General features: G+C 51.9%; 1 protein-coding gene across 1 annotated transcript; it reads right to left on the reverse strand.

Moving 5' to 3' along the window:
* Positions 1 to 2,976: 2,976 nt before the first annotated feature.
* LOC118688256 (lysosomal acid lipase/cholesteryl ester hydrolase-like) lies at positions 2,977 to 8,665 on the reverse strand. The gene is made up of 9 exons (XM_036385713.1): positions 8,582 to 8,665; positions 7,567 to 7,732; positions 6,072 to 6,270; positions 5,753 to 5,862; positions 5,303 to 5,439; positions 4,772 to 4,915; positions 4,281 to 4,352; positions 3,652 to 3,717; positions 2,977 to 3,210 (listed from the first exon to the last, which is right to left on the reverse strand). The coding sequence occupies exons 1-9, from the start codon at positions 8,663 to 8,665 to the stop codon at positions 2,977 to 2,979; spliced, it is 1,212 nt and encodes a 403-aa protein (XP_036241606.1).
* Positions 8,666 to 19,844: the final 11,179 nt, after the last annotated feature.

Genomic DNA, 19,844 nt, shown 5'->3' on the forward strand with positions numbered 1-19,844 from the left:
TGGGGGAGGATCGGTCAGGCAGCAGGGTGACACTGCTGTGCCCTGGCAGGGATGTGACACAGCTCTGAGCCCTCACAGCCTCGTGTGACACCCCCTGCATGAGCACACCTGGGAGAAGATTGAATAAGAGTGACCAACATCCTCCCCACGTGTGGCTGAGCCTGGTTTGCCCACACAGGGAGGAGAAAAAGGGTGGTGGAGGCTTTGTGGGTGAATGGAACACCATGGACTGAGATATGTGGGACATTGATCTGTTGGAGCAGGTCCAGGGGAGGCATCAGGATGAGCAGAGGGATGGAGCAGCTCTGCTGGGAGAGCTGGGATTGTTCACCTGGAGAGGAGAAGCTTTGGGGTGACCAAATTGTGGCCTGAAGGAGATACAAGAGTCATGAAGAGGCTGTTTAAAAGGGATGGAGTGACAGGACACAGGGAATGGCTTCCCAGTGCTAGAGGGCAGGGCTGGATGGGATATTGGGAATGAGGAATTGTTCCCTGTGCAGGGTGGGCAGGCCCTGGCACAGGGTGCCCAGAGCAGCTGGGGCTGCCCCTGCATCCCTGGCAGTGCCCAAGGCCAGGCTGGACACTGGGGCTGGGAGCAGCCTGGGACAGTGGAAGGTGTCCCTGGGGTGGAATGAGATGGACTTCGAGGTCCCTTCCCACCCAAACCATCCATGATTCCATGATTCTGTGATACCCTGTGCAATCACCACAGACCTGCCTGGTGGTGTTGGACTTGCCTGACAGACCTGAGACACTCCAGGCCTCCAATCCTGCCATGGCCATCCCAGGAGATGGAATTTCACAATATCTATTCTGCAGGCATAAATCAGTTTGCTTCCAAAACAAACCTCTTCATTTGTTATTGATCCTTTGGCAGCAGAGGGGAAGCAAGTGCCAGAACCTGCCTGAGCCAGAACTTCACCAAAGTGCCCTGTCAGGGCAGAATGAAGACACTGCATTGCAAACACTGAACCAGGTAACTGCAGGAGTGGCAGAAACTTCATAACCTGAACAGAAAGAGACCAAACCCTGCAATTTTAATGAAATTTCAGTAGTGAAAAGTTAGTGCTTTAAAACTGAATTTGAATAAATGGCAGGTGTGGGGCGTGGTTTAGTGGTAAGCATGGTTGGCTTTGATGATCTTGGGGGTCTCTTATGGATTCTGTGATTCTGATTTCCTGCCAGCTTTTCAGAAGTTTGCAGGGGGAGCATCTTGGCAGCCTCTCTGTGTGTTTATTTTCCATTTGCATTGATATCCATGGCATGAGCACAGTGCAGCCCTGTAAGGTGGTGCTCCAGGGCACAGCCCTGCCTTGAGCAGCTGATCACAGAGAAAAAGATGTCATTACAAATGTCCTAAGTGAGGCAGCTAATCACTGGCAAGCCAGGCAGATCCTATCTGACCTATAGCCTCATTCCTGCAGCCTGGCACGGCCTCACCCTGCCCTGCTTTCTGCTGTGGTCAGTTCCAGCTCTAAGGGTAGAAAGTGAAACACTTTACACAGGCAGTAACGCGAGCAGAGCCAGCCCTGTGCCACCATCTCCAGACTCCTGGATGAATCTCTGCTGCTAAAACCCCACAGTCTGGCTCTGCAGGGCAGCTGTGCTGGGCTCCATACCCTCCTCACCACCCACCTCTTCCCTGCAGGGAGATGCTGGTGGCATCAGGATCATCTGGAAATGATCCCTGAGCGCGAGGAGCATCGCACCTGCACCTGCTGAGAGGTCTGTGCTGAAAACCCCCACACCCACAAAATCCTGGAATGGTTTGGGCTGGAAGGGACCTCAAAGCCTGTCTCATTCCACCCCTGCCACTGTCCCAGGCTGCTCCAAGCCCCAATGTCCAACCTGGCCTTGGGCACTGCCCGAGGATCCAGGGGCAGCCCCAGCTGCTCTGGGCACCCTGTGCCAGGGCCTGTGCCAATTCCTCCAGAGTTTTAACCTCTAGTTAACAGTACAACCACACAGAGCCCAGTAGACCCTATCCACTTATCATTATCATTATCATTATCATTATCATTATCATTATCATTATCATTATCATTATCATTACATATTTGTGGAAAGAGAACCTTATCCTTTGCCCTGCTTGCTCCCAGGTTTATTTTAAGAAGATAGGCAATTTCACAAATGGCAAATTCACAATTCCTCCTCTGATCAAGGTATCATTAACAATTTAATCCAGAAGCTGAAAACAGATTTAGGCTCGTTGCTGCTTTCCACCACACTCTTCTTCTGTCTCCCTGAGAGGCAGCAAAAGGTGGCCTTTGCAGCTGGGTTTGTGCCTTAGGATAGCTTGAAGTGGTGCAAAATGGTGTTTCCTGCTAGAACTTACTGAAACTCCTTTGTGCATAAGTGAGATTATCCAAATCAGCATGAATCTGAGAAGGATGTCCCCTTTGTTAGTAAAGTGGGGGGTTCTCATTGATGCAAACCCATGGCCACTCTTCATTGTCACCAGGCAGGATGTTCATAGCTCCTTCCAGCCGTGAAGGAAGGCAGTGAGTGCCAGGATGTTGGGATTCTTGGTGTGGAAGTGCTGCCAGAAGGTGAATAAAGCAGGATCCATCCACCACGTGGCTTCATCCCATCCCTATGGGACACCAGCATCCAGGAGAGCATGGGGCTTCTGCCCAGCTGTTTGCAGCTGGGAACCCAAGCTCAAGGAGCCCAGAGTCCACACTGGCCACCAGGAGCCAAGTTCCACTGAACTGGTGGTGAGGGAGGCACGTGGGAGACTCAGGGTGTGAGGGCTGTGCTCAACCTCAGCCTACTGAACCTCAGTGCAGAGTGCTTCCCCAGCCACTGGACTGCCTGGTTTTCCTCACTGGCCAGAGCAATATCAATCCAGACCAAGTGCAGCAGTTTATTGAGCTTTTCCCCCCAGTTTTTCTTCTTTTTATTTTAATCATCCTCCCCCCCAAGATGAAAGAAGCCCCAGGAGTCATGGAGAAGCCAACAACCACTGCTCCAGCTCTAGGCACCCTTCTCCATCAGGTCAAGCATTTCTTTGTAGACCTGCTCGTAGACCTGCTTGCCCCAGAGGAAGTCAAAGTGGACAAATTCGGGGATGTACTTTTTGTAGGCCACGTTGGAGATGCGGGGCAGGGTGATGTTCACATCCTCGGGGGCTGAAATCCAGTCCTTGCCCCCATACCAGGCAGCCAGGGGGGTTTTCATGTTCTCCAGCTCATAGAAGGGAGGAGTGGTCTGGAAGACAGGAGGGAGGCAAAGGGCAAGCTAAAAATTCAAAGTGTGTCCTGGTGGCCGCTTGGAATTTCTCCCTTATCCCAAGGGGTAGAAGAGGAACTACCGCCAGGGAGCCTCACTGTGCCTTGGGCTCCTGTTCTCTTCACCAGAGGGTCAAAAAGTCATCTGAGTGACTGAGTCACTTATTTTTATTAGAAAGTTATGAACCTGCTTCCCCATATACAGCAAATTCCATAAATTTCATGTAATTCATGGAATCACAGCATGGTTTGGGTGGGGATGGACCTCAAACATCATCTTGTCCCAGCTCCCCTGCTGTGGACATTTTGCACCAACCTTCCACTATTCCAGGCTGCTCAATTGCCCAAATGCAGTCTCAGCCACTGCAATATTTCCACTGGAATATTTATTTATTTTTCTCTGAGCATGGCTCTCTCTTACCTGGTTGTAATGGAGCATGTTGTCACTGCCATAATCATAATGCTTGAATTCCCCAGTCTGATAGAGCTGGAAAAGGAGAGTTATGTTCATTATCCATGCATTGGAGGGGGCTCTAAGACAGACAAAAGAGGTGACAGGGGATTGCAGTGCTCCCTCCTGCCACCAAGGCTCAGGGAACCCATTTTTACATCTGGTACTGGGTTTTGGGAGGAGAGCCCAGCCCCAGGAAGACCACAGTGATTAACCTGGTGTACAGCCAAGAGCCTCAAAGGACACATGAATCAGACCTTTGGGCAAGTTTGTTGTGTGTTGAGGTCAGTGCCAGCAGCAGAAGGACATGAGTAGAACATTTTCAATTAGTTGTATCATTAGTGGTCTTAGTGCCCCTCAGCCTTCGCTCTGGCATCTCCTGTCCTGGTTTATCACCAGCCTTTGTTCCACCTCCACCTCCTACAAGCCCCAGGGACCTCTTTTGTTGGGATAAATAACTTCATTTGCAGCAGTGTTTCAGGGCAGCTTTCCCCTCCCTCCCTTACACAGCTCTGCAGGGGGAGCAGGGGGGGATTGTCCCCAGTTTTATTCCCGGATCATTCCCTGAGCAGAGGGAGGGGAACACGAGGAGGTGTTACCTGCCGCCAGTGCAACATGTTCTTTAGGGATGTGGAGTCAGGGTAGCGGGCCAGGTAGACATCCATGCGGCTCTGCAAGACCATCAGAGAGGTTTATTCTCTGCTCCCCCCCCAAAAATCCACATCAGAAATAAACCCAAACCTGTTCAGGAGCCACATGAGCCTCACCCCCACAGAGCTCCCTGCAGCAAGATGAGCCAGTCCTAGGTAGGAGCCTGCCTGGTTCCCAAGGCAAAGTAAGGCTCCATACCTCGTGCTCAGGATCCTTTTGCAAAGCTCAGCTCTGTGTGTTGTCCCTAATATGTTTCCTTCTTGGGATATTAAGGAATTACACCAATGATTCACTTGAGAACCCCCCACCCTGGTGCCTCCAGGTTGAATTTTTCTACCAGCCAAAGATGTGGAAGGCCATGTGGAGGCAGCAGAAGGACAGCTCAGGCTGGGACAGTGAGGAAGGGGATCTCTGGAGAGGGAAGCTGCAGTGTACATACCACGTTCAAGCTGTTGGTGAACCCACCAGGCAGGTAAAACACCAAAGAGCACACGGTTTTCAGCATGGGGTAGGTGCACATTGTGGAAATCACTTGCTTCAACACCTCACCCTTATCAAAGACCACTGTCTGGCCCAAAATGATCTGTGGAAGTCAGAGGGGTGTATCAGTGGGGTGTATCACGCTCTTTTTTGCCTCCAGGTGCTCCCCACCTCTTTGCTCACCCCTGAAAGTTGATGACAACTTTGCTGTGCTCCGTCGCTTTGGCTTTTCGGAAAAGGCCACCGCCCTGGAAGAGCCCTGCCCTTCCTAGGAGAGGTTTCTCCCAGGAGAAGGGACCCAAAACCAATCCCTGTTAATAGTTCTCTGATGAAGGCTGGGCAGGAAGATGATTTGCCTGCCCTCCAGGCTCACAGCACACGCACAGACACCCAGAGCGGGGAGATGGAGGTGAGGTACAAGCCCTGCCTGCCTCAGGTGGCCCTGCCAGTCCCTCCTCCCCCTCACACCTCACCTGTGCTGAGGACACACCTTAATCAGCACCTCGGGCAGGTCAAACACCCTCACCAAGGGGGACTTCATGTTGGAGTTGACGGTGATGGGAGCCAAGGCGAAGAACATCTTGATTTTGCGATCCAGTTCGGGAATGGAGGAGAAGGCAATGAAACCTGCGTGGGGGAGAAGGAAGCAGACCCTGCCCTGCTGTTTCTGAGGCAGCTGTTGACTTCCAGGTGTGTGTGCCCACCACAAGGCCCCTCAGAGGTGGCTCCAGCAGGTCAGGCTCTGGCAGCAATGAGATGAACCCAGTTTGGGGCCACCAGGGCTCAAAACTCTTCTGTTAAAGCAATTACCCACTCTTTTCCCCTTTGTTATTTGGGAATGCCTGGACATTTCCCTCCCTGAGCAAGGATTTAGGAGCACTCCCAGAGTGGGGGTGCAGAGCTGGTGTGACTCTGCCAGGCCTGCTCTCCTCCTCAGTACCTGTGGTGGTGCCCTGGGAATAAGCCACGTAGTACAACTGCTCCTGCCCCGTTCTCTGCAGGATGTAGTTGATGGATGCTGGAAGGTCATACATGGCCATCTCATGGAAGCTGCAGGGGAGACAGGCACGTGACAAAATCACCCTTGCTGACCTTGCCAGGGCTGCTTGGGTGCAGGCAAGTGCTTTGGCAGGAGCTGACCACCCAATTTCTGCCCCCTGGCAGAGGGTGTGACTGCCAGGAGCACCCCTCCTCCAGCCTGCACACACTGCTGGGGGCGTACCAGTGACCTGCCCAGCCTCCAGTTTAATGGAAAATACCTGTAAGCTGAGTATTCCTGCTGGTGGAATTCAAACTCCTGGTGTTTCCGTGACCAGCTGTTGCCCCGGCTGTTCCCGATCCAGACGTCGTAGCCAGCGTCGGCCAGGATGAAGCCCAGGCTGGTGTTGGGCAGGTTGGTGACCCAGTTGCTTCCCTCCAACACCAGGCCATGCTGAAGGAGGACCACGGCCTTTGGAGCTGGAGGAAGGACAGGAGGAATCATTTTCTCTGACCACGAGCAAAATCCATCATTCACATCCAGGTGTGGCTTTGGCAGCACCCCCTGGGAAGTGACACCAGGGCAGGGTCACTGCCCACTGTCCTCTGTCCCCAGCCTCTCTGGGGAGGTGTTTTTGAAGAAGGCCAGGGCAGAGACTGGAAATCTGGGGTGTTTTTATGCTCATTTGCCATGTACATGACAAAAACTGGGCTTTCAGTGCAGAAGAGGAAGATCCCAAAATGGTGAGATGGCACTGAACGGGACACAGGAAGGATGAAAAATAGTGAGATGGCATTGGATTGGCTGCCTGGCTTGGTTTCCTTTCCTCACTAATGGCTTTTTGCTGCTCCACTCTCTGGTTTTGAGCTGAGGGAAAACCTGGGGCAAGATTTCTCTGCCTCATTCATCCTCCTTCCTCTTTGGGGCAAATCCTCTCAGAAAAGGGTCATCATGGTGGGCACCTGCATCTCTTCTGCTCCTGAGGCTATTTGCCTGGTTTTTCCCTACAGGGACAGCTTCCTCCTGGAGCACTGTCCTGGGCCGACTATATGATGCTTTTATCCCCAGTTATCTCTTCTGTTTATGCTGAATAATAAGTTTTGCACCTTTAAGACTTATTCAAAAGAATAAAGAAAAAAACAAACCAAACAAACTGTGCAGTTTATTTTCAAACACTACACTCGCTCCTCCACATTCCTTCTCCTAAACTGTGTTGTCTGCAAATAAATAAACAGCAAAAAGCTCTCCTTTATTTTAGGTAGTTTTAGCTAGCTGAATCAAAAAAGTTCCCTAGACTGTAATTTTTTTCTTTTTCTTTAAGCCTGTTTAAACCTACCCTAAACTGAACACCCAAAAAACCACCAGCAGCTCACACCTGTAACCCACCAGACCAAACCTAAGCCACAGCATTTCCAGCACCAAAAAGACTAATAAGAGACTAAGTAAACTAAACTGCAACCCAGAAAAGAGACTTTCTGAGTTTGTCATCTCTTTTAAAACAGCAAAAAAATTATTGTTTAATGTTGTTTAATAAACAAGTTTTTCCACTTTTCTCCAAAAAAAATATTTTTCTCCCAGATTAATTAAAGAAAATTAAAGAAAAAAAAATCTGCTTTTCTTAAAAAGCCCCTTTAAAAGTTCTCTCTCAAATTTGCCCTAAACCAAAACAAATTCAAGCACCCATCCCACGGTGAGGTTGCCTTGGCTGTGGCTTATTCCAGCCCAGCAAAGCTCTCAGGGTGCCAGGGCCAGGCAGAGCTTCCTGTGGCACTTACGGGGACAGAACATGTTGGATGGCTGTGCCCCTGCCTTGTGGGAGAGGCTGAAGCTCCCTGGGTTGCCTCTGCCGTGGGGGATCCTCTGCAGGGTGAGGAAATACCCGTCCTCTGTCAGCACCTCGTGCTCCTCGTAGGGGTACCCGTGGTACCGCACAATTTCGCCCTGTGGGAAGGGAAGGAGAGAAAGGGACAGTCCCCAGGGAGGGTCTCTGTCCTCAGGGCTTGGCTGGGCAAAGCCACCTGTGCTGGAGGTGACTCCAGGGGGAGGGTGGGCTCAGGAGCTCCCAGTGCCCCCACGGCGATGTCATGGCTCCAGCCAGAATTTTTGGCAGGTCTGGTGAAAAATGGTCACTTTTTGTGTTGCAATCAAGAGCAGGGCAGCACAGACAGCCCAACCCTGAGCCTGAGAGGGCTGTGAGGGCTGTCCTGACCAAACCTGCTGACTTGGAACAAAGCCCTCCCCCTGTGATGGTGTTCACAGGGGTCCCAGGATGAGGGAAGAGATGAGAATGTGACTCCATGTTTCAGAGGGCTTGATTTATTATTTTATTATATGTATATAAAATTAAACCTATACTAAAAAAATAGAAGAAAGGATTTCATCAGAAGGCTAGCTAAGAATAGAAGAAGAATGATAACAAAGGCTTGTGACTGACTGAGACAGTCCAGACAGCTGGGCTGTTATTGGCCATTAATTAGAAACAAGCACATGAGACCAATCCCAGATGCACCTGTTGCATTCCACAGCAGCAGATAACCATTGGTTACATTTTGTTCCTGAGGCCTCTGGGCTTCTCAGGAGGAAAAATCCTAAGGAAAGGATTTTTCATAAAACATGTCTGTGACATCCCCCCATAAATGCCTGCCATAAATCTCTGTGTACGTAAGAGCAGGGAGACAATAATCTCATAAAATCCTGGTGTCAACCCTTAGTGAAGACACACAGAGCCCGTGGGTCTTGCATGGATCATGGGGTAAGTTGCTCAACCAAGCAGGAAAAGAAGGGACTTACAACATCCATGGACACCTCGGGGTTCTCTTCTGACTTTGCAGTGACGAGCATGAAACAAGAAATGGTGAGGAACAGCCACGCCATGGTGCTCTGCAAAACATTGTCAGGACACTGAGGGACTTTGCTGGCACTGGCACTGAAACAAGAAATGGTGAGGAACAGCCACGCCAGGGTGCTCTGCAAAACATTGTCAGGACATTGAGGGACTTTGCTGGCACTGGCACTGAAACAAGAAATGGTGAGGAACAGCCACGCCAGGGTGCTCTGCAAAACATTGTCAGGACACTGAGGGACTTTGCTGGCACTGGCACTGAAACAAGAAATGGTGAGGAACAGCCACGCCAGGGTGCTCTGCAAAACATTGTCAGGACATTGAGGGACCTTGCTGGCACTGGCACAGAAGCTGGGGGGAGTTCTCTTGATGTGCACTGCGTTTCCACCAGGATATCAACCTGACCCCTCAACAGGTGAAATTATTCTAAACCAGAAGTCCTCTAATTCTGAAAAAGGCTCATTTTGCTAATCTTGAACAAAGCCAGAGTCCAAATTCCATCACATTTTAATCCCACATTCTCCATATTCAGAAACATGCAGAGGTACAGGTACAGCTGTACGTGCCTGGGCAAACCTGGTTTTCGAGGAGGTGATAATAAATCATCATTTTAAATAATTTCTTGGATAGTTGGAAGAATAGGTTGTTTTGTTCCACCGACAGCTGAACTAATGAGGAGTAAACCACCCAATTTTAAGTTGCAGGGCCATGTTCTTAAGAAGAAACCAAACAATGTGATTTGCTTGGGTTCTCCTAATGGCTGAGTAAGACCCTGGGATACCCTTGGCTTGTTTTTGCAGACCTGAGTGAAATGCCATCTCAGGACACCCCTGTTCCTCCTGGGAAGGATTTTGGTGTCTGCTTCAGCTTGTTCCTAGCACAAAACATCTCACTATGCTGTTTTATCTCACAGAAACAGAATCACAGAATGCTCTGGCTGGAAAGGGACCTTGAAAATCGCCTTGTTCCCACCCCTCTGCCGTGGGCAGAACCCTGCCATATAGGAACGGGTGAATTTATTGGAGGTGACACATTTGCAGCAGTATTTCTGCTACTTAGAGAAGTTCCCTCAGCTGCTTGGAGGAGTTCAATTGTGTGGAGCAACTTAGCAAGGACCGGCCAAATTCCCACCGAATGCCAGCACCTTGCACCCAGCCAGGTGAAACCGAGGAGATCTGGGAGCAGGTTTCTGTCACCTCCCGGCTGTCCCTGCCCGTGCCGCGGGAGGTGACAAAAGCCACCCGGTGCCTCCCGGAGCGGGTCGGGCACGGGAGGATGGGCGCACCTGCAGCGCTCACCTGGGCACAGCCCTGGGGCACCTCCCGCTCTCTGCACGGCCCCAGGGACCCCATCTCCCACCCGGGCATCCCCACCATCCCCCGGAGCCCCCCGGATGCCATCTGGGGACACTGCCGCCTGTCGCTGGGCTCCCCCAGGCTCTGGAGCTGTTATTTAAAGGACGAGCCTTTAGCAAAGCCTGCAGAGGCTGCACGCATTTTTGTGACGTAGCGTCAGGAGAAGGGCATGCAAATTCCAGGGCAGGATGGATGGCCCTTTCCTCCCAACAGCCAGCTTGGGAAAACTCCCAAAACTTCCCTTTGAGAACTGTCCCTCATCCCAGCACACCTGGAGACATCCCAGAGGTGCAGCAGGGTGAATAGGAACAGCAGCAATGTCCTGACCCCCCTCCAAACATTCCCACCGCACTCCCTGAGCAGGATATTCCTTTGGAGGATATTCCCCTGCCCCGCTGTCCCCAGGGTGGCACCGAGCAGAGGGATTACCGTGGTGTCCCGAAGAGCCCCTGTCCCCGCTGTGCCCCGAGCAGAAGGCGCTGCTGGCTGCTCACGCCGCTCCCATGGGGCTGGAGCTGCCTCTGCTCCCGATTCGGGAGATTTGGGAGCCGCCACTCCCTCTGGTCCCTCCTCCTGCCGAGCTGGAATGCACCTCAGGGCTGCTGGGCTGCCCTGGCAGTGTTTCCTTGGCGCTGGGAAGAGCTGAGAGCTGTGACAAATGGCTTGGTTCCAGCTGATGGAGCCACCTGGCGTGGCTGGGACCTCTGTGGACCCCAGGGTGGGCGCTGTGGGCTCTGCACCTGCACTGGGGCTGGTTTGGTGCAGGGGGATGCTGCTGGTGCCCTGGGGATGAGTGGGACCAGCCCAGCTCATCCCACCAAACTGCACTGGGAAATTGGCTCTTCCTGCTGCCTCCTGGCACGGAATGAGCCTGAAAATGCAGAACCTCCCAGGTCCCAGCAGTTCTTGGGGTCTCTGCTGGTCACAGTGACCCCTGGGATGGGTTACAAAGTCTCTTTTCCCAGCCCAGCGGTCAAAGAAGGAGTCAGGGCTCTTCTGTTCTTGGTCTCAAGGTTGTTTATTGTTTCTTATCCATAAAATTCTTTCTCCTGGCCTGCTGAGGTCCGTTCAGACAGAGGAACATTGGCCACCCTCAGGGTGGTGTTATCATTTTATACTAAAAACTATGTGTACAATATTTACCATAACTTCCCAATACCCATCACCTGTGTTAGACAGTGAGCTCCTACTCTAAACCTGTGGTGGTGGCATAAACCCATCCAAAAGTGCCAGCATCACAGCAGAAGATGGAGGCCAAGAAGAAGAAGAAGAAGAAGGAGAAAGGCTGGACAGGCCCAGATTCCTCCATCTTGTCCCCTGAACCCCCATTCAAAAAACCCCAAAAAATCTAATTTTCCACCCTGTGATAAATTCACTGTCATTCTACCTTAACTTTCATGGCTTGTAATCCTTCATATAAGGTTGGTAATTGTTTTTTCCAAGGGCTAAATCAAAGGCACGGGGGTCTTGGGCTCTGTGCCAAGGTCTCTGAGCCCCCTGGGCAGGGGCTCGAGTTCTCCAGAGCAGCCAGAGGAATTTCTTGGGTTCTGACAAACAGTGACTTCAGGGGTGCTCTGAAAAAAAAAAAGAAAAAGAAAAATAAATCAATTTCTGAGGAAAGAAAGAGCTGTGAGAGCTGTGGATGGAGATTTCACATCTTGCCAGGCTTCTCCTCTTGCCAGCTGGTGATGCCTTTGGCCAGGAGCTGCCTGCTGCCTGCCCTGCAGGGATGGTGACAGGTCACAGGAGCTCTGGGTGTCGTTTTTGTCACCTCTGCCTCGGTGGCCACCTCTCCACTCCTTGCTGCAGGGCCCTGGTGCTGAGTGTGGGATCCTGCATCCCTCCTGCAGCCAGCACCTGCCAGGTCTGGCCCAGCCACGCTTGCTCAAATGCAGGCAGGCTTTGGAAATCCTCGATGGCTCCACCTCTGCCTGGAGCTCTGGTGGCTGCTCTTTACCAAGGACCAGCTGCAGGCGGTGCCAGAAGCCCTCCCAGCTGCCTCACCCTCAAATAAGCAGTGGCTCAGAGAAGAATCTGATTTTTCCCCTGCAGGGAGAGGAGGAAAGGTGGAAGAACAGGATCAGGTATGCCCAGCTGAGAAAAAAGCCACTCCCTCTTCCTCCCAGCACCGACAGAGTTTGCCTTTCTTTTGGGGACAGGACATCAGAAAGGCTCCTGTGGCCACTCCTGGTCCTGGCATCGAGTTCAGGGCCACATCAGTGGGTCCCCCCCAGGGTGAACCACTGCACAGCCTATTAAGGCATGAGAAAATCAGAAAAAATAAAAATCGGGATAAAAATTAAGAGTTCTGAGCCAAGCTCATTCCATAGGTTTGAACAGTTATTTCATTTCCCTCCAACAAGCACCCCCTGAAAGGCATGGGGAGAGGAGGGGTTTACTGCAAAGCAACCAGAGGGTGAACACTGGGCTGCTTCCCACCTTTGTTGTTCCTTCTGTTGCAGACAGGTGGGATGTACCAGTGCTGCTGCCAGGACAGGGCTGGTGTGACCATGGTGGGAGCCCTGGCAGGGAGCATCCCCCACACACATGGGCAGAGAGGGACCTGAGACCCCCTGACGTGTGCTGGGGAAAAAATTAGGCTTTTCCTAAATTTCCTTGCTCTTCAGCTTGCTGCTGGCTGGCCATGGGGGCACTGAGGTCTTGTGTTGGAGAGAGAAGTGTGTTGGTTGCTGAGAATTTTTGGACTTTCTACGCTGACAGGCTCTGACCCCCAAGAGAACACTGCATTGACCTGAGGCCATGGAAAAGCTTCCAAAATGGAATAATAGAATTCAGTTCTATCTGAATGAATGGTAGAACTCAATTCTTGCCATAATCTGGGATTGTGGGTGTGGAGTTTGAATAGAAGTGTGTGATATCACATGGTGGGAAACTCAGAGTTTTAGGGTTTAGAATACAGTAATATATATAAACAAAATGGAGGTTTTAGGGCAGAGGCTGGTCCCTCTTCCTCACCTCCTTCTTCACTTTCTTCTTCACCTTCTTCTCCATGGTTTGGGTGGTTTTGTGTAATTGGATAAGAAAATCCACATTGCAGGCCATGAGTGGTTGGTTATTGGGTTAAAAGTAAAAATAATTCAGGTGTCATTTCTTAATTAGACAGTTTATCCTTAAAAAGGCCTTGTAGAGAGAGAGAGATAGGGCTCCATTTTGGTTTGTTGGAGGGAAGTGCTGTAGAACTCATGGTTTGTGATACTGTGACATAGATAAGAACTAACAAACATCTGAGTCCCAATAAGAAATACTATCTCACACATTTAATCCTGACCCTGGCAAAAAGCAGTTGAGACTTGGCAGTCTTGGAGCGCTCCCTGTCCATGGGATGACGCTCTCCAAAGGAAACGGGACAGCCTGGGCAGCAGAGGGTGCTGTGAAAGTGCTGGTGAGGCAGAGGAGCTCCTGCCCAACCCCTCATGGAAAGTGGGGATGTTTGGTGTGTGGAGAAACCCCAAACCCCCCAAACCATGGTTATCCACCTCTCCTTGAGCATGGGGTGGTTGTGTGGCCTGGCCATGGCCACCTGGGGCTCTGTGGGGATGGAGCTCTCTCCTGGGAGAGGATGGGAATCACTTTCAGCTGACTATAAACGGTTTTGTTGTTCCTTCTGTTGCAGAGCAGGTGGGATGTTCCTTTCTGTGTGTTCCTTTCAGTGCTGTTGAGTTTAATTTAGAGAGAAACTTGGGCTCAGGTTTCCCTGCTTTGTCAGTAACAGAATGTAAAATCTGCTGGTGAAAAAATCCCACCCAACCCGAAAGCCCCAGGCCACCCCTGCCTCTGGTTTGCTTTTGATGCCTTGAGAAGGCTGGCCTGGAACAGAGACCAGACAGAGCTAAAGAATGAAGCAGGGATTTATTAAAAGGCCTCCATGGATCCACCTTGCAGCACAAGAGCCCAGCCAGGGCTGCACCAAAAATGGTCACAAAAATGGATGCCTGGTTATGGGGTCTCTCACTTTGATCAGTTCTGCTCCATTTGCATCTTGCAGTTCATTGTCCCATTCCAGCTTTAGCCCATGCAGTCCCATCCTTGTTTTTCTCTCTCCAGCCCACGGTGTTTGTGCTCTTGGGGCTGAGATTTGGATCATTTGTCCTTGGTCCCCAGCTGGAGCAGGAATTGTTTTGTCTCCCTGCTCTGTGCACAGAGCTCACCATCCCTCAATGTGAAGCTCAGACCTCCACACTAAAGCAGCACAGAATGTGAAAAATAGAAAAGCTGAAACCCGAGGCATCACTTTGCTCCTTTGTCACCAGAGGGCCAAGCAGGGCTCTGTGCTGAGCTCCCTCCCTACCTGATCTTTTCACTCCTCCTGTCCCCAAACCCCTCCCCTCCCTCCCTCCCTCCCTCTGGAGCTATTTTGCAAACCACCACAGCTCAGGGCTGGAAACACCTCGTGGGCTTCAAGGAGAGGCAAATTGTCCCTTGGCTGCTGGGCTGAGAGTGGCCGAGCAGGGAGGGGTGGCTGTGCCATTGCTGCTCCCAGCCCTGGACATGGATCTGCCCAGGCTCCCTTCCCACCCCTGTGTCCCCTCAGTGCCCCTCAGCTCCTTTTAGCAGGGAAAACCTGTCCTGGCTCCAGCTGTGGATATCCTGGCTGCTGGTGAGGAGCTCACAAGTGCCATTTGTGCTGAGACGGATTTGTGTCAACAAAATTTGTGCTGTCCATGGCTGAGGGGAAAAGCAGAGGGCTTGATGTTTTCTGGATCTGTCAGTGGACATCTGGAGCTGGGGGATCCCAGCCTGGCCCCAGGGCTGCCCTGCTCACACTTTCAGGCTGTTTCCTTGAGGACAGCCAGGCTTTCTGTGCTGCTCCTGTGCCTCTGGGACTCCTTTGGGCAAGGGGAATCAGCCTTTGGCTCTGGTTGAGCCAACCCAGCCTCTCCTTGCACCTTGGCCTTGGCCTCCACCCACCATCTCTGGGCTTACCCCAGATGTGGGGGTGTCCCAGTAGTCCCTGGGAACCCAAATCTGGGCTCTGCATGGGGATGCAGCCTCCCCAGTGCCAAGCAGAGGGGATTATCCCCTCTCCCAGGCCTTGCATGTGCAACACATCTCCTGTGTCCTGGGTGCAGCCCGAGGGCCAGGTGTGGAGTCACCCTTCCCAAAAGTGGCCCAGCCTGCCCAGGAGGAGAGGAGAGGCTCAGGAGGTGGGGCAGGGGCTGGGGAAATAAGGGGGGAAGGCCTGGGGAGAGCTGTGAGCTCAGCTTGTCCAGAGAGGCACGGAGGGGAACGGGGATTTTGCGAGAGGAAGGACCTCTGAAGGACCAAGAAAGGCTCCTCAGGCTTCCTGCAAGCCCAGGAGGGAGATGAAGGTGAGCCTGGAGGCCAGAAGCTGCTTGTGAGGATGTGGGGACCAAAGGCAGAACTGGCCTAGCCCCTGCTCCCTGTGGGCATTCCTGCCCACACCCTGGTGGGGTCTGGCTTTGGGGCATTCTGGGGACAAGGAGAAGCTCTGTGCATCTCACAGCCTGTCCCTGCTCTGGTGGCAGCAGGGGACACTGGGGACAGGGTGAGCACTGCAGGGAACCACGGCCTGAAGGTGGTGAGCGGGGCTAGGGAGGGGTTTTGGGGAGCATCCCCCCATCACCACCCTTCAGGGTGGTGGGAAGGAGCAGGTGACCTCAGAGGGTCACTGGAATGATGTAAAAGGCCAGGGTGTAGTAGCAGGGAAGCTGAGGGAGAAGACTTTCATCATTTCTGCTCATCTCTGTCATCATTTCTGCTCATCTCTCTCATCATTCCTGCTCATCTCTCTCATCATTTCTGCTCATCTCTCCCATCATTCCTGCTCATTTCTCCCATCATTCCTGCTCATCTCTCTCATCATTTCTGCTGGCTCTTATTTCTAGGTCAGCTCGTAGATTAAGCCCACTTTGCTCTCTGGCACTTCTCAGCAGGGTTTTTGCTCTCTTTCCCTAAAGGAATGTCCAGCTTTGCCTCGTCATGTCCGTGCCTGGTGCTGCCTGAAGGGTCAGCCAGGGCAGGGAACTCCTCACCCAGCATTTTGCCACCCCTCTGTAGCTGTTACCAGACCCCCTCCTTCCTCCAGGACCTGGGCTGGGTGTGGGGAACAGCACCCTAAGACCCCATAATTAAATAGAGCTCTTGCAAAGTGCCTCATCCTGCTCTTTATGCCAGCATTCAAACCCAGGAAAAAGCCCAAACAATGATTCTGCTGGTGAAAACAACAACAAATGTGTGTCTGTCCAAGGCAGAGGTGCTTTCAACTGACAGAGGGAATATTTTGCTCAAACCACCCCAAACCAGGATGAGCAGGAGGCTGGGGTGGAGATGGAGACCCAAAGGTCCCTTCCCACCACCACTGCTCTCCTGGCAGGAGGAGAGGTGGAGGGGCTGGAAAATCTGCTGAAAGGGGCCCATGGACTCGTGGGGGGCTGATTGTCCCCCTGCCACGGGAGATTTGCTCTGCACCCTTTGGATTTCCCCTTTTGGGATGCCCACACTGACAAAATCCAGCCAGTGTCACATGCAAGTGGCATTTCTTCCTCCTCTCCTGAGATTTGTCCCTTTCTTTTCAACCCAGCCCTGGTGCTGACATGCAGAGCTGACACTTTACCAACAGGCAGCCTACACCTGGAAATCCAGGATGAGCAGCCTGCCTGGCACCCCCAGAGCAGGGACAAAGAATCTGGAACCCCTCTGCCAAGGAATGGCCAAAAATGCTGTCCCAGCTGGAGAGGACACCACAGGACCTGTGTGTTCCCAGTGATGGGGACACATCCCAAAACTTTGGGATGTGGTTTTTGGGGGGCAGTGTCTGAAACCCTGGGCTGTGAGGCTGGGGAGGGACAGGCAGGTGTTGGTGGACAAGCCCCAGCCTCTCTGGGTGTCTTTATAAGCCAAGGACTGGTTCCCTCAGTGCCACCAACCCCACTGACTGCACGGAGTGCACAAAGCAGAGGGTCAGGTTGGTGTTCTCCTATTATCCTGTTCTCCTGTTCTCCTATTCTCCTGTTCTCCTGTCCTCCTATCCTCCTGTTCCCCTGTTCTCCTATCCTCCTGTTCCCCTGTTCTCCTGTTCTCTTGTTCCCCTGTTCTGCTGTTCTCCTATCCTCCTGTTCTCCTATCCTCCTGTTCCCCTGTTCCCCTGTTCTCCTATCCTCCTGTTCCCCTGTTCTCCTGTTCTCTTGTTCCCCTGTTCCCCTGTTCTCTTGTTCTCTCGTTCCCCTGTTCTCCTATCCCCCTATTCTCCTGTTCCCCTGTTCTCCTGTTCTCCTGTTCTCTTGTTCCCCTGTTTTCCTATCCTCCTGTTCTCCTGCTCTCCTGTTCTCCTGTTCTCCTATCCTCCTGTTCTCCTATCCTCCTATCCTCCTGTTCTCCTGCTCTCCTATTCTTCTGTTCTCCTTCTAGCCCAAGCTATTGCTGAAAAGAAGGATCCCAGCTGACTTGAGAGGCCATTTATTATAACTTATAACTAATAACTTAGTTATTGCCACTCCAGCTGTGCATTTGATGCATGGAGAACTTGGTGGTTTGACATTTTCCTGGGTTTTCATCCTTTTTGGCTCTGTGAAAGGGATGGGGAAGGGGCTGGGTTGCTTTACCCAGGCTGGTGCCTGGGGAGCAGCAGCTTTGAGGATGAGCTCTCCCCCATCCTGGCTCCCCATCCTGGCTATCCATGCCCAGGGACTCGTCCTTCCCTCTCTGCCACATCTTGGGATTCCAAGAGGAGTTGCTTCTGTCACTGTATTTCCATTTTAAGATATTGATGAAATCAATACCTTACCTTTGAAAGCTGCTTTTAGCTCTGAGCAGAATAAACCTGCTAGAGAATAAAGAGTGTGTAACGTTTATATTGCAGGGATAAGACAGAATGCTTGAGGTTTTTTGTCTAGATGGATTTTCATCCTTCCCAACTGACTTAGAAAATACTTTCTTTTTCCTGTAGATCTGACTGGATGTGTAGATATCTCATTTTCCAGACTAAACATCAGTAAAAACGTGTGAGGGCTGTTGCTGGCCATGGAGCAGGGGAAGGTCCCCTTGCAGGTGGTGAAGGGCAAATCTAAGGGAGATGGAGAATTGTGGGGGACCCAGTTGTGGATTTCTCTGGGTCTGGATTGAATGCACTTCAGACAGTAGTTCATGTTCAGACTCAGGTGTTTATTATTTCTTATCACTGAAACAGTCTCACTACTGTGAGTTCAGCAGCTTTTCATTAGAAGGCACAAAATGGCAACAATCTCTTGTTCCAAGGTCTTTTCAGACTAAACTATCCAGTTAAGAGCTGACACCTGGATTATTTTCCCTTTTAACCCAATCACTGATCCCACAGAGCTGCAATGGGGACTTTTCTGCCCAATTACAAAATGCCACCCAAACCCATGGAGAAGGAGGAAGAAGCAGCATGGAGAAGAAACCCAGGGTGACACCCTGTGCCCTCCATCTTGCTTCCATCCACAGCACACTAAAAATCCCAAAACCTCAATTTCTTACCAATTCTTCAGTTTCTTATTTCTTACTCTCTATAATCTATTTCACACTTTTGTGGGTTCCAGTCTATCTTGAAGTCTGGGAAACTTTCTCCATGATGAGGGTCAAAGTCAGTGCTTCCCTGGGGGTCAGGGCATCCCAGAGCAGAGAGAGGAATGTTCCTGGTGTCCTGGGTTTCCACAGACCATGGGGACAGAATCTGGCAGGGATTTGAAACCTCTCTGGACAGCCCCAAGGGAAAGAAGCTCTTTCCTAAGTGACCAGCTCAACCAGGGGATGCAATTGGTGTGAAACTCCTGTGGGTTTAGCAACAAGAAAACAGCACTGAGGATCACATTGTTCTACCTGGCATCTCCTGATTCCTGAGCAGGCCTGGCTTCTCCATTCCCTGTAAGCCCCAGTGCTCACTGAAGTGGCAATTTCAGCAATTGCCCAGGCTCTCATGTCCCCTGCAATGTGTCTGTGGGCAACTAAGCTGGGTGAGGAGCTGGCCACTGCAGCTCCTGCCTTCCTGCTCTCCTTTCCATCTTCATTCCACACTCAGGTTGGGAGCTACAGGACTGAAAGCCCCAAAAAGAGGTGATTTGCACTGAGTCCAGCCTGCAGCTGTGGTGTTTGGCAGCTGGGCAGGACAAAGGGAGATCAGGTTTAGTGATGTGGTTTGCCTAGGGGATCAAAGAGCCATCCAACCTCTCCTTCCCTCAGCCTCCCAGCAGTTTAACCCCAGGACATCCCTTCTCACCTGCATGTGGAGATGGAGGCACGGAGGTGCTGGTGGTGGGCTTGGGCTGGCACTTTGTGTTTGAGGGAGAGGGAGTTTTTGCTGTGGCCCACACAGAGCTCTGCAGTTTTCCTGAGCAGCCCAGGAAAGCTTTCTGTGCAATAAGGCTGCTGGGAAAACACACTCTGGGAGGCAGAGAGCCATCTTTAGCTCCTGCAGCAGGATCAGCAGGGAATTGGGCTTTGCTGGATGTGCCCTTGAGTCTGGAATGCCTTGGGCTGGGCACTCCAGCAGCACCTGGCAAGGAGCTGGAAAGCATCCATGGCAGGGATGGAGCTCTGGCATGACCCCTCCTGTCTGGGGGAGCATTCTTCCCCTGAAATGCTTTTCCAGAAAGCTCCAGGATTTCCCTGAGGGCACCCTGATGCTTTTCCCAGGCAGGGGGTGGTGGGAGGCTGCTTGTCCCACACTTACAGCTGGACTAGATGAGAATGGCCACCAAGAGGGGCTTGGGGAGAGCTCCAAACTGCACAAGGGGTTGCAGACACCTGCTCCCTGTGGCAGCATCAGGCTTTGGCTGTTCCAAAGGGTTCCTGTGGCCCTGGAGCACCCACAGCCCTGCTCATCCAGCCCCGTTATCCCCAGGTGCTGCAGGTGGGTGAG

This window comes from Molothrus ater, chromosome 8 (genome assembly GCF_012460135.2).
Source record: "Molothrus ater isolate BHLD 08-10-18 breed brown headed cowbird chromosome 8, BPBGC_Mater_1.1, whole genome shotgun sequence".
NCBI lineage: Eukaryota > Metazoa > Chordata > Aves > Passeriformes > Icteridae > Molothrus > Molothrus ater.

Excerpts from the sequence above, each read along its gene's own strand:
- LOC118688256 (XM_036385713.1), bottom strand. The coding sequence starts at position 8,665 with ATGGCGTGGCTGTTCCTCACCATTTCTTGTTTCATGCTCGTCACTGCA. Across the intron at positions 5,440-5,752 it reads TTCCCAGGGCACCACCACAG|GTTTCATTGCCTTCTCCTCC; the intron begins GTACTGAGGAGG and ends TCCCCCACGCAG. Across the intron at positions 3,211-3,651 it reads ACATGCTCCATTACAACCAG|ACCACTCCTCCCTTCTATGA; the intron begins GTAAGAGAGAGC and ends CCTGTCTTCCAG.